The 12,857-nt window shown below is 39.5% G+C and overlaps 1 protein-coding gene across 1 annotated transcript; it reads right to left on the bottom strand.

Moving 5' to 3' along the window:
• Positions 1-920: 920 nt before the first annotated feature.
• On the bottom strand, positions 921-7,432 carry LOC137610012 (metalloproteinase inhibitor 2-like). Its single transcript, XM_068337403.1, has 5 exons — positions 7,102-7,432; positions 2,697-2,797; positions 2,500-2,605; positions 2,257-2,381; positions 921-2,148 (listed from the first exon to the last, which is right to left on the bottom strand). Exons 1-5 carry the CDS (start codon positions 7,229-7,231, stop codon positions 1,951-1,953), a joined length of 660 nt encoding a protein of 219 aa, XP_068193504.1. The 5' UTR covers positions 7,232-7,432; the 3' UTR covers positions 921-1,950.
• Positions 7,433-12,857: the final 5,425 nt, after the last annotated feature.

Below are 12,857 nucleotides of genomic sequence, written 5' to 3'. Positions count from 1 at the left end.
TTTATTTAAGTTTCACAGATCTTCTCAGTAAAATGACCTGTCTATCGCTCTGGTATTGTTTACTTTTCAGGAGTGCCATAATCGCCTGATACTCCGCTCAAAACATGAATTAATTATCCACAAAACCTTGGGAGTTCAGAAGGAATAATATGAATTTTTCAAAAATGATCTCACCTTCAAATCTTTTTGGAAATCAGCTGGGTGCTCATGGCAGATTCTTGGATCTTTGGTCATTTTGACCGTTTACCCTTGCTCTCCATTTCCTTCCAATCTTTCCAGAAGGCATTCTGAAGAAATGTAGGTTCCTATCTTTGTATCTAACTCCTGTGGTGTTGGAACGACCATTCACCTCACAGGTAACTACGATTTTATCCCTGACTGTTAAAGCCACGGTTGTCTCCGATGACGTAAGACCCCCACGTGACCACTGGATACGGAAGCTGCTGCTGCAGCACAGATTTGAAGGTTTCCCGACCACAGGGATGATGTCAGACATTTCTTCATTCAAAATGTATATCACTTTAAAATGAGTTTACTTTCCCCTTTAAATTGTGAGCAGTTTTCATCCTTACGCGGTTTGGTGTCCCCTTTCGAATCTCACAGACGACGGAGTTTGTGTTTGTTAAATCAGTTTGACGGACTCTAATGTCTATGTGAAGAGAATAGATCCTGAGACTCATTGATTATTGCACTTGTGAATATGCAGAGGAATGGCTTTGAGTCAGTGTGGATGGCGCCACTAGGCGGCAGCAGACTGTTGTTCCTGAGAACTGCTGTCTGTGTTTTCTACCATTGATCCTTTTTCACACCTGGCACCTCATGCGTCCAAACTGATGCCAAATGTGTTGTTTTTTATTTCCTTTGGATGATGCCTGAAGCCACAGGGATTGATCACTGATGTGGAAATTAACAGTCTAAAGTATGAACATATGGTTTGTCATTTAATATCATGGTCAAATGTACAATATTGTTTCAGTTGGACATGCATGCAAAAACATCTCATGTGAAACCAGCACATCACACTTGACAGTTTTGAATGAATCCTTTTCCACTGTCACAATCATGAAAGTAACATGACATTTTTTCAACACATGTATGGCTATGTAATAGGCTGTGGAAAAAAATAGATGATTGGATAAATCAATCTCTAATTCACTAACAATTGAGTCAACAATTAGACTTACAAATTAACTGCTAATGTACATTTAAAGTGTGAATAATTCTTTACGTTATTACAATAATGGATCTTTGTGCAATACAAATGGTGTGATTTAATATTTTCACATAGAGAATTACAACTTATGACCTTAAATATGCTCTAAACACTACAGCATTACAAAAAGGAGCGATAAAATATAAAACACAAAAATGGAGGATTCCATCCTCTTTCCATTAGACAATATGCCTGCTGAGACACTTGTGTTGAAAGTGCATGCTTGTCAATAAAAAAAAAGGGGAAAGCTTTGCATACTCGACACAAGAGCGAATCTTAAGCAGGACATGCAAGAGCCAGCACACTTTGTAACAGCTCTGCTGTCACAGATCAGGGTGCTGATTGCCAGCGAGTGTTATTCATTTAGATCCAAAGAATTTTACCCTTTAAGTTATACGTATGAGTTTCATTACAGAGTTACAGTTCACTTTAAACAATACATTTGGTTGGAAAAGAGATCAGAACTAAAAAGTACAAAAGAAAATGCTACAGTATTAACATAATACTAAACTGTGATGACTATTTTAGCAAAGGGAGAAGTGCTTTGGATTTCAGTGAAAATGCTGTATTGACAAATTTATCGATCAAATAACAAAAAAAAGTTCTGCAAATAACCAAGTAATCATCCTTCCTAAACAGAAACAAAAAATAGAAAAGTTTTTTGACTTTTTATGTTTTTGGCATATCAATGTATATCTCCATTGCAAACATCCTCAGACTGTGAGATGGCGGAGGAGTTATGGGTCTTCAATGTCCAGGAAATCATTAGTTGGTAGTGCAGCTCCTCTGTACCAGGCACAGGAGTTGTCGCTCCTCTTGATACATGCATAGTGCTTGGCCTGCTTTCCTTTAATTGTTTTCTCAGTCACCCAGTCTGTCCACAAGCATTCTGCTGGGCTGCTGATCACGCAGGGGATGGAGCTGCAGTGGGTAATCTGAAGACCAAGATTAGGGATTAAATTTACAACCAGTAATAAATATTTCAAAATAAGAATAATTTGTGGCAACTTTGCTCTGATCTACTGAATATACTTGTACTTTACCTTGCAGTCACAGCCCATCGCATAGCGTTGAGTCAAGCTCTTCCTCTGTGTGGCACTGGTGGACTCCCAGGGCTGGATGAAGTCACAGAGGGTGACATGCATAGTCCCATCAGCTTCCAGTTTGCCTGATGTGGAAAGAAAGCTTATTAGCATCGGTGAGATGACATGAAAATCGATACAAATGAGGAAGGAGAAATCATATTTTCTTTATTTTATAATGTGTGAAGAATAACAGAATCATACCTGTGATCAGAAACTCCTTGCCGTTAGTATCCAGACTCACTCCACAAACTGCAGAGGAGGGAGCTGTATAGATGGCATCAATATCCTGGCTGGGACCTTTGAACATCTGACAGTTCACATAGAGAAAAGTCCATTTAGATTCATATTTGAATTGAGTTTACAGAAGAAGATGAAAATGACAGATTTGCCGCACGCACCTTAATTTGCTTGATGTCATACTTGATCCTTTTGATCGGGTTTCCATAGATGTCGTTGCCAACGTCAACCTCCACCTCTCCGATTAACCTCGCCCTGATTACTGCAAGGAAACAGCAAAAACCACTCAGTGTTACATCTTTGCACACAAAGACAAAGTGAAACACTACTGTCTTGCCAAAACTCTGCCAAAAATCCAAAGCTCTGGATCTGGGTTCTTCTGCATCTGATCTAAGCCCTGCCTAGGTTTGGCATGTTGTAGTTGGCCGCAAAACATTGCTGTGGCTTGGATCTAAGAAATTTCCACACACCAGGTGCTGGGAGGACGGAGGCACATGAGTGTTTCATCAGCTGCAATCAGAGGCGGAATGTGTGCTGCCTGCTCGACAAGGTCCCGGGCCAGCACAGGAAGAAGCTAGTCAGCAAATCTTTGAAAAGCTGAACTAGAATGCTTCGCTTGCGCCAAAGGCCTCTTTGCTGACCTGCCTCTGTCTGGATGGAGGTGCTGACATGCAAATCAAAACTCCCCCCTTTGACGTATGGCTTCCCCACCTACTTCTCTCCGTGAAATTGCAGCCACCAGATTCAGAAAGGTTTCAATGAAGGGCAAAAAATACTACAGTTTGAATAGAAAAATAATCTCTGAGCCATACAAATGTGCTGACATACTGAGTCGTCAATAAAAACATCATGACTCATGGATTTTAATACTTCCATCTTGAGACTTCAAATGTTGAAGTTGTGTCGCATTGATCAAGTGCCAGCTCAAGCTTGATACTTGATTACTGCTATCATTACAGCGTGTTTGAACTATTAGAACTATTCTGGAAAAACATTCAAGACGAAGCTTTTAAGTGGAGGAGGCTAGCGACAGAACTAATGTTAACCAGATGTGTTTCTCTGAAGTCCCAGCTCAGCTTTTGCTTTTGCCAAGTGTTTCAGCTACTGACAGCCTCGGACCATCACCAGTCTGCTTCCTGCCCAAACAAGATCAAGCCTCTTCATTTGCTTTTGTATGAGAAAAATATGAAGCTGGAAGCCATATGTGGCCTAATTTGATGACAATGGAGGCTTAGAGAACATCTCCTTTTAAGGGACTAAAGCGTCAACTCTTGGGGAAAAAAAGTGGAAAAAAAAGAGTGTGTGCACAGATGCAGAGTAAGATCACATTATTGAGAATACTTGCATTCCCCGAGCAGGACAACGGAGTGGAGAGAGAGCAGGAACAGATTGCAGAGGTAGCATAACAGAACAGTGTCCTGTGTGTGCACTACAGTTATAAACATGCATGCTGACGGGGAGGGAGAGGAGGCGCAGTGCACAACAGAGAGAAGGAGCATTTACGTCTTGGCCAAAATTCAAAATACTTTGTTGTGCAAGCCGGGTACTTCCTTTCAGAGCTGCAGTTGAAGTAACTGATGGATTGACAAGCAAACCGCACACTAAGGCAGGATTTAAATGACAGCGCACACTATTGGATAGGATTTTGGTTAAGAAGGGATCAACTCTTTCAAACACAGTGTGTCAGTAGCTCTGAGAAACATCTCTTGCCACATGATGGATTAGTGGTAAACCTCTCTGTCTGAGTGTGCAGAATCACACATTGATTGTTCTCTTTCTATTTTAGCATGAAGCAGGTGAAAATAGGTTATAATTGCTTTGAAATATGAGAGCTTATGTAAATGATATCATCTGAGGGTTTGGACTATATGCAAAAAATGTAAAAATAACTTTGTGAGGGAAAAGATTAGCAAGTGTTTATTGTGCTGACATTTACTAGTAAGAATGGCCTAGCTTGAAGAAGTTTCAGTAAACAGGGTGTAAGGGGAACCATGTAATAACACCTCATTGCATGCAGCATAGTCGTTATGGGAGTGCTTTAAAAACAAAGAAAAAGGGAAGAAGGCAAACGCATGTCATGTCTGAGAAGCCGCAAAGTGGCCAGACTTTAAACGAGAAAAACTAAATAACAAATTCAAAGTGACTCTTCAAAGCTGAACCTAACCAAGGGAATTTGTGAATTGCACAATGATGTAAACATGTTATATTCTAAACAGGTGCACTGCTTTTCATATAATCATCAAATCAAAGGGTTTTAGGACATTAAATTACCCTGCCAGACAAATCAAATGGATGCATTTATTGTTGGAGGTGTTATGTAACTCTATACGGGAATGCCCACACATATAATGCAAGCTGTGTTCCCACAGGCTGCAGAGTGAGGTTGTGTTAATGCCAGAAGTCACTCTAGAGAAACAAAGAAAACTAGCTTAACCTTTTCACTAGAGCAGTACACGTACACCATGTAATTATAAAGAATCGTAAAATCCAGTATAAATATCTTCTCATCCCCAGGGTCCTGTTATTATATTTCCCTTTCATTCCTGAGTCCTCTGGTTTGACAAGAACATGTTTACATGTGTACATTTTTTCAAATGGCGCAGATGGAAAAGTCCATCAGGCTTTAGAAGAAGAGCACAGTCAACTCAGACTGAGGTGGAAAGTAACCAGTAAAATGTACAGATCGCTTTGCTTAAGCTTTTACCACCTTCTGCTTTTCATTTGGATTTTTGTAATTCTATACCTTCTACTTTAATCTAACTTGCACACACCCCCAACACACACACAGATACACACACAAATAGAATGTTACGATAAAACACAATGCATCATCCTGAAAGCTGATGATGCAAGAGGCCTAATGACGCAATGACCTCACTCACACGTCTGACTAAAACGATCTTCCCAATTTTCAAGAATTTTAATTGCATCACCGAAACCACTTTTTGTTCAGAGAATCATTTTTTTGTAGACCCCAGACACTTTGACTCCTCTACCACGTAATTTAAGTAATACTTTTCCTTCAGAAAACCAACTCTAAACAGAGATTCCACTAATGTGAATGCCTTTCATTCATTAGTACACGAGCGCCGATTGTTTACGGAGACCTGAATCTAAAATAAAGATTACTCTGTACTCATCTGAGCTCAGGCACCGCAATAGGTGGTAGATAATGACCTTCATTTGGAAAGAAGCATCTCATCACTTCGCGCCACCCATTCATTTTCTGTATAGCAACCAGTGATTTTACAGGCCAATAACAAAGAAAAAAAGAACTACCGTGTAACTGAACTCACACACCACATGAACCCTTCTTGAATTGCTAATGTGCTATTGGTGTTGATGTGGCTCAGAAAGTCCCTGAATCCACATATCAGTCAGTCCTTGGTCAAGATACTGAAAGCCATGAGTCGTCAGCAAGGTGTCAATACGACGGTCTATCCATGGCACTGATGGAAGAGCAAGGAAGGTTTTTAAGTTGGGATGTGGCCTCAGAGATTGGCAAATTGCTATCAGCATCTTAGTATAGTACACAAGATGAAATCCCACGCCTTCTGCTTGAGTAAATGATTTAAAAGTCTGCAACTGAAACCATTTTTCCATTGGTTAGAGTTGCCAGTTCTGCCAAAGTTCTCTCAAAAAAAATAGCATAATTGGCAAGTTTGAAACTGTCTTTGTATCAAAACAATGTAAAGGCTATAGTTAATACTTAAAATCACATGCACACACACATACACATGCACATACACACACACACACACACGCACGCACATAGTATGTATCAGACTCCCCTTTACAGTAAAATCTGGCAGGATAATGTGGTTTCTTCACCCTCAAGAGGAATGCAATGGTAAAGGGAAACCTTTGAATAAGTCAGCATCTGTATACATACCACACACTCAGCCAGCTCTCAACCCAGAAAAAAGGCCCTCAGCAAACCTCAGTTTAAACAGCAGCACAAGCTGGTCACTGTTGAGCCTCATAAGCTTCAGGCCTGAGCCGATGGCAGCAACAAGTGGTGTTTTGTAACGAGAAAATAACAGGGGGACTGTACAAGGCCTTTATGGAAGAGTAAATTAAATTGTTTGTCAGTGGTCAACGATGAAGTGGAGCGTAAACTTCTTAACTTGGTCAAGCGTTGAGGTTGGAAGGAGCCTTTCATTTGGCATGACCATTTGCAATAGTTGCTATGAGATCAGTAACCCATATAACCGCCTATACGATATTTTAATATGAAGTCCACAAGATAATTACAAAAATAACAATGAAAACAGATTGATGGACAATTTGACGATCACTGGATGACTGCATATCAAACTGGATGCCTAGATATCAAACTTGCTGATGCAGAAAGAAAAAAGCACGACCAAAGTTACCAAATGTAATAAAAACGCCCTTCAAGTACACTCCACCGTTAAGAGGAAAGGATATGAACTTGGGAGCAAGAAAAAATAAATAAAAGAAAGTACATTTTAGAATCACTGACAAAGTAAAATCAAACAAACATTGGGAACAAAAGCTGCTTTTGTTCAGTCATTTCACAAAGAGGAAAAAAACAAGTCTTACCAACGTCGGAGTTGCAGAACGCTTGCTGAGGATGCGCCAGGGAGCAGCTGCAGGCTTGCGCTATTTCTTCCACCCGCCAGACAAACAGGACGGCCAGAGTGACAAAACAGCTGTTCGTCGTCCAGGTCATCTTGGAAAACTGTTTGATTCAAGGAAGCGTGAGGGAAAACAGTAGGGAAGAAGAAAAAAAAGATGTGCAGTTGATAAGTCTTCCAGCAAAGCGCCTAGACCAAATTAACCCAAAGTGTTCCAAGACGCGCCTCTTGTCAAACTGAGAGATGAAGAGCGTATCGGACGACGTTCATCACTGTGAAAACACTACAGTCAGACAGACACAGAGCACATTTATGAGTGCGTGCTGGCGGGAGACTCCGCCCCTACTCTGGCCTCAACCAATCAGCACAGCAGAACTCTGGAGGTCAGGAGCTCCCAGATTTTCTCATCCTTATGTCAAAATTCTGTTGCGCGGATAGAGAGCTCACAGGATGACACATAAAAAAATAGTCACTCACAGGCGACTTTCCTCACACTTTCCTCAACTTTTATCTTTATCTAGCATTAATCTCCCAAATCTTCAATAATACAATTTTAATCTAACATGTATTTAATAAATAAATGCAATAATTCTATCATGTTGTCTTATAAAAATCTAACTCTAATAAAAAAAAAAGGATCAGATTGTGAGACTTCACTCAGGTCTCTCAAAGCCACGGAAAATAATAAAAAGGAGTACAAAATATAAAACAAAGCTTAGACAACACACGATGTTCTGCCACTCCACTAATGTGGGCCGAGGTGGTAAAAATAAATATATATAAATATATATACTCTATATATGGGGGAGGACATGCCACTAACATGTAGCAGAGATCATGTAGTTTTACAGTTTTCAATTTGATTTTATAAATCTGTAAAGTCCACGGTGCACTGGGGTCACGCCTGGAGTTTCCCCTTCCACATGCCCTATACCATCTGGTATAGGCTCCAACTACCCCGTGACCGGCGCAAGCAGATGAAGCGAGTAGGAAAATGAATGAATGAATGAAATCTGTAAAGTGTAGCTCCAGATCCACCATTATGGAAAAAAAAAAACATTTCTGATGATAATACATGACTGTAAATGGTAGAATCAGGTTTCTGGGTTTTAATTAGACTGTATTACAACGCCACCATGATGCAGGCGTCACACAGAGTGCAATTATACAATAACTGATAGGTGACAATGGTGCATGCACTCTCTGAGTGTGTTCTAGTTTTGGAGTAGAATATGAATCTTTAATGTTGCAACCAGCAAAAATAAAGTGTGAGCACAACACAATCATACCATCAACCCTATTGTCATATGCTGAAAGAGCTTAACAGCACACGGACTGATTCAGCATCCAGGGGTTATAGAGCAACATTAGAATTCAGTCATATTTCTGACCACCCACTGAAGCTTCTTTCTTTTATCTCTGTTTTCAATCTGCACTGCGAGGTACAAATCTTCTCTTGTTAGGTCACTACTAACAATGTCTGTTTGTTTTTTGGCACTAAACAGTCAGTGTATAGCAGGTTTTAAGAGATTATTAACAGAACGCAGTGCTAGCTGCATTCTGATGATAATTCCCAGATGAGAAACCAACAATGTGGGTTTTGCTGAGAAATCTTCATCTGATGTCAGACGTTTCTCTGACATCTGAGTCTTTATACAGTCACAGTTTCAGTAAATATTAAAATACTGTTGAAATTACTAACAAAAAACAAGAGTAGTGACATCATACTCGTAAACTTAATAGAGTCAGTCTGGCAGTGATTTGCCCCCCCACCCCATGCATGAGAAATTCAACTCCTCCTCTGTGTAAGAATTCTATAGACACATTCTTTTGTTGTTTCTCATCCTTTACTTGGAGGCAGAAATAAATGGAAAGTTCACCACTGCAGCACCATCTTGGGATTGTGTGTTTCAAGACGTTGTGGTTCGGGACCTCATCAGTTAATTCTAGTTTCAAATCACATGGTGCATTGGATAATGCCAAATAATGAAGAGAATGAACGAGTGTGAGAGACAGAGGACTATATCTGTTCTGGCTGCCTTATTCCCTGACATCATATTTGGCAACTGGCTGTCAGCCTTCTGGCTCTGGCAAATTCTACTCTTTTCCATAATTGAGTGTTTTGTTGCTCGGTTCCTTTTCCATTTGTCTCCTCTATTTGATGACAGAATGAGAGGAGAGAGAGACGTGAGGCAACTAATTAAAAGATGAATTCTTTGTTTTGTTTTAATATGAATTTCATCCATCATTCATGCTGTGCCTTCTCTGTTGGTGCCAGAATTTTATCTGAAATATTACTAAACTCTTAGTGACACTTTATAAGGTAGTATGACCAGTGTGTGCAGTGGATGGGACCAGACACACACGTAATACAGATAAAAGGTCAGATTTTGGGTGTGGGTCAGAAATAAAGACACATGAGAGGAAATGACACATTCAAAGCCAAATAAGCAAAAATGTGCCTCTCTCTCTTTCCAGAATTTACCAAAGGCATCACAGGCAGGGCCTGCCGCCCACTGTCCAAACACCCGACTTCCTTTGCACTGAGATGCTGATGACTGATGTGGTGGGCTTTCCTTTAATCGCAGTCGTGACCTGGTCATATTTCAAATGGCCTCACAGTGTGACCATACTAACCTATTTCCTATACGCAGCTCTCCCTTTAGCACGGAGTTTTATTTGCCTGTTAAGAAGTGGATTATTGTATCAACATTTGGTTTAAATTTGTTGAAAGAGGGCTGATTTGTCAAAGAAATGCAATGTAAGCAGCCCCCTGCGTACACTACCCACTACAAACATAAAAAAAGGGTTTAGGAATAGCATGAACCTCCATTCCCTAAATTATAGACTTGCCAGGCCAGGAATACTCTGAAAAAGGAAATGCCTGGAAAGACAGAAAAATAGGGTCTCATTGCGGGAACTGGTGGGTGCTGCGGCAGTGATCCACATCCTTTGACTCCCACCCCTCTTCCCTTATGTCTACACAGATATCACATAACATGAGTATAACACATCGATCTCCTTTTACATGTCCATGCCCTCTGTGGTAGAGTGTTTTGATGTGACTTATCTGTGGCTCAGGGGTAATTCCGACCTTTTCCCATTCACTAGTGCAGCTGTACGCATTTAACTGGTGACAAAGTGAGACAATGTGGACAGAAGTAAAGGAACAGAAAGAAAACATATGTTTGAAAGATATTTGCCTGTCAAATTCAACAACCATGTGTTCACCAAAAGATTTTTGTGATGCTGATGAAATGCAGATATTCATTCTAAAGTTGCTAATTTGTGGTTAAAAATGAGGATGATTTTTTTTATCTTTTTATAAAATTTCTGCCAGACATTATGCTATCATCTGTGGTGGTTGGTTGTTTGGTTGGTTGTTTGGTTGGTTGTTTGGTTGGCGGTTTGGTTAGTAACTTCAACTAAATATATTGTGGTGAATTTGCTCTCTTTAAAAAAAAATACAAAATGAAAAATGAAAAATACGACTGGTCATTAGAATTAATAGATAAGACCCCAATTTGTGAATGGCAGCAAGTTGGTCAAAAAAAATACTGAACATCTTGCACAAAGCTTTAATTTTTTGACAACAATACTGATGAAAAGGACGGAAGTCAGGCAATTAACAGTGAAGATTATTTAGTGATATAATCTGGCATGTGGTCAAATATTACTTTTGTAATGTGGTTAAATTTCCATGTTTAAATTTGGATGTTGTCTTCTCTTTACTAAACAAAACAAAAATTGTCAGTTTTGACTGTTAACACAAAGAACTCAATTTTGTCTCAATATTTAAGCTTTTAATAGTTGCAAGCTCCGCGGTGCACCGGCTTCATTGCCAGAGTGTTCCCCATCTCTCGCTGTATGTCCACTGGAGAGTCTCTAGCAACCCTATAACCCGCGACAGCAGTAGAAGAAAAGGATAAGAAGATGAATGAATCTTTGAAAAATAGTTTCAAAACAAGTTTTTGGGTTAAAGTAGTCAGTGATAAATACACAATACAATATAATTCTATAGAATTTGACACAATACATTTAATATTAGCATTTGTTTGAGGCAAAATATTAAATGCATAATACAGTATTTTTTGTTTTTCTTGAAAAATTATACTAGTCCTGGTCAACTACAGGTCAATACCGGCAAATGGAAATGAAAATCCTGTAATGCCCATAAGAACCTGAGTTCATAAAAGATGAAACACAACTTTAAGTGATATTATACACTGTGCATTACTATGAATTCATAATCAGCCAGAATCGACTACTCATTTTTGATCATGACCTGGGACTGACACAAAAGAAAAGTTACAACACAACAGAGGGGTTAAGACATAACTACAACGTCCTACATAAATGAACTTGTCACCTCACCTCCTGCCTTCCTCTTACATACGTACATACAACTTCCTTGCTGTCTATGCGTCAATGATGGCTTGAGCGTTTGCATGTTATACAATATGACCCCAAAGGCCACATGAAATTTGGGTAATGCCTTTCAATAGCATATTTCAATGTGTCTATACTTTGTCATCACTACATATTATGAGGGGAAGTTAGGAAATTTGGGGAACAAAACTTGAGTTCAAAGGTAAAAAGTTAAATCATTACTTAAATCATTGTTCATAAAAATCACTACATACCTATTCACAATGCTGGGGCAACCCAAACACATCAGTCATGACTCAAGGGGTCACTTAGTTACTTCAATATGTTTCACAAGCATCCGCAAGCATGCAGTGGTCTGGCATCCCCGGGAATGTCCAACACTGACTCAAATCTGCCATGTAGTGACTGTCCAATCTCTAATTCTTTTGTGCAGGATCTCATAAAGTAGACCATGACATTTTAATGGGGTTGTTACTGATAGCATTGCCTTAAACATTTATTTCCTAACACAGCAATAGAAGTTATTCTATCAAATAAGCAACCTTTCCTCTCCTCCAACTGCAGTAGTCTGTTCTGTGGAATCCCACAGGGTGCCATTCTAGGTCCCATTCAGTTTTCTGGAAATGTGCTTCACCTCAATCAAATTATTCAAGATTTTACATTACATTTCTCCGTTTCAAAGCTGGGACATTGAATTTATTTTCTTTCACTTAGATTGCTGTAATTCAATATACTCTGGGATGTCAGTCATCCATAACAAGACCACAAATAGGTCAGAAAAACATTGTGGAACTCCTGCAAAAGTGAGGCCATATGAGTCCCATTCTGACTTCCCTCCACTGGCATCAAATCTAAATCAGGATTGATTTCACAGTCTTATTATATGTTTTTAAAAACCAAAATTATAAAAACCCCTCCAACATTTCAAAAATTAAATCTGCTAATTCCACCACCAGGATGCACCCAGAAGTCGCTGCCCATCACTATGCATCCCACTGTGTGTTAATTGCATGCTTACAGGCCCTTGGTGTTTGTGTGTGTGTCTGTTTCAGGTGCCTGTACAAACATATACTGTAAAATGCACGTTCCATCAGTAAGAGTGAAAAGATAATTTCCCCAAGAGGGATAATAGTTAATTTTCCTGACAGAACCTCCTTAAGGGATCAATAAAGTTCTACTCTACTCTACTCTTCTGTAATAAAGTGTGTTTCTTTCTTTCTTTCTTTAGACACTTTTACGAACCTATGGTGTGTCAAAGGTGTCTTATGTTCCGTGTTAAATGAGGAACTCAAGTTCAGTCACTGTTTGGTTTAATAAGTATATTTTGCCAGC

This window comes from Antennarius striatus, chromosome 16 (genome assembly GCF_040054535.1).
Source record: "Antennarius striatus isolate MH-2024 chromosome 16, ASM4005453v1, whole genome shotgun sequence".
In the NCBI taxonomy this organism is placed as follows: Eukaryota; Metazoa; Chordata; class Actinopteri; order Lophiiformes; family Antennariidae; genus Antennarius; species Antennarius striatus.
This window is presented reverse-complemented; position numbering and strand designations above follow the sequence as displayed.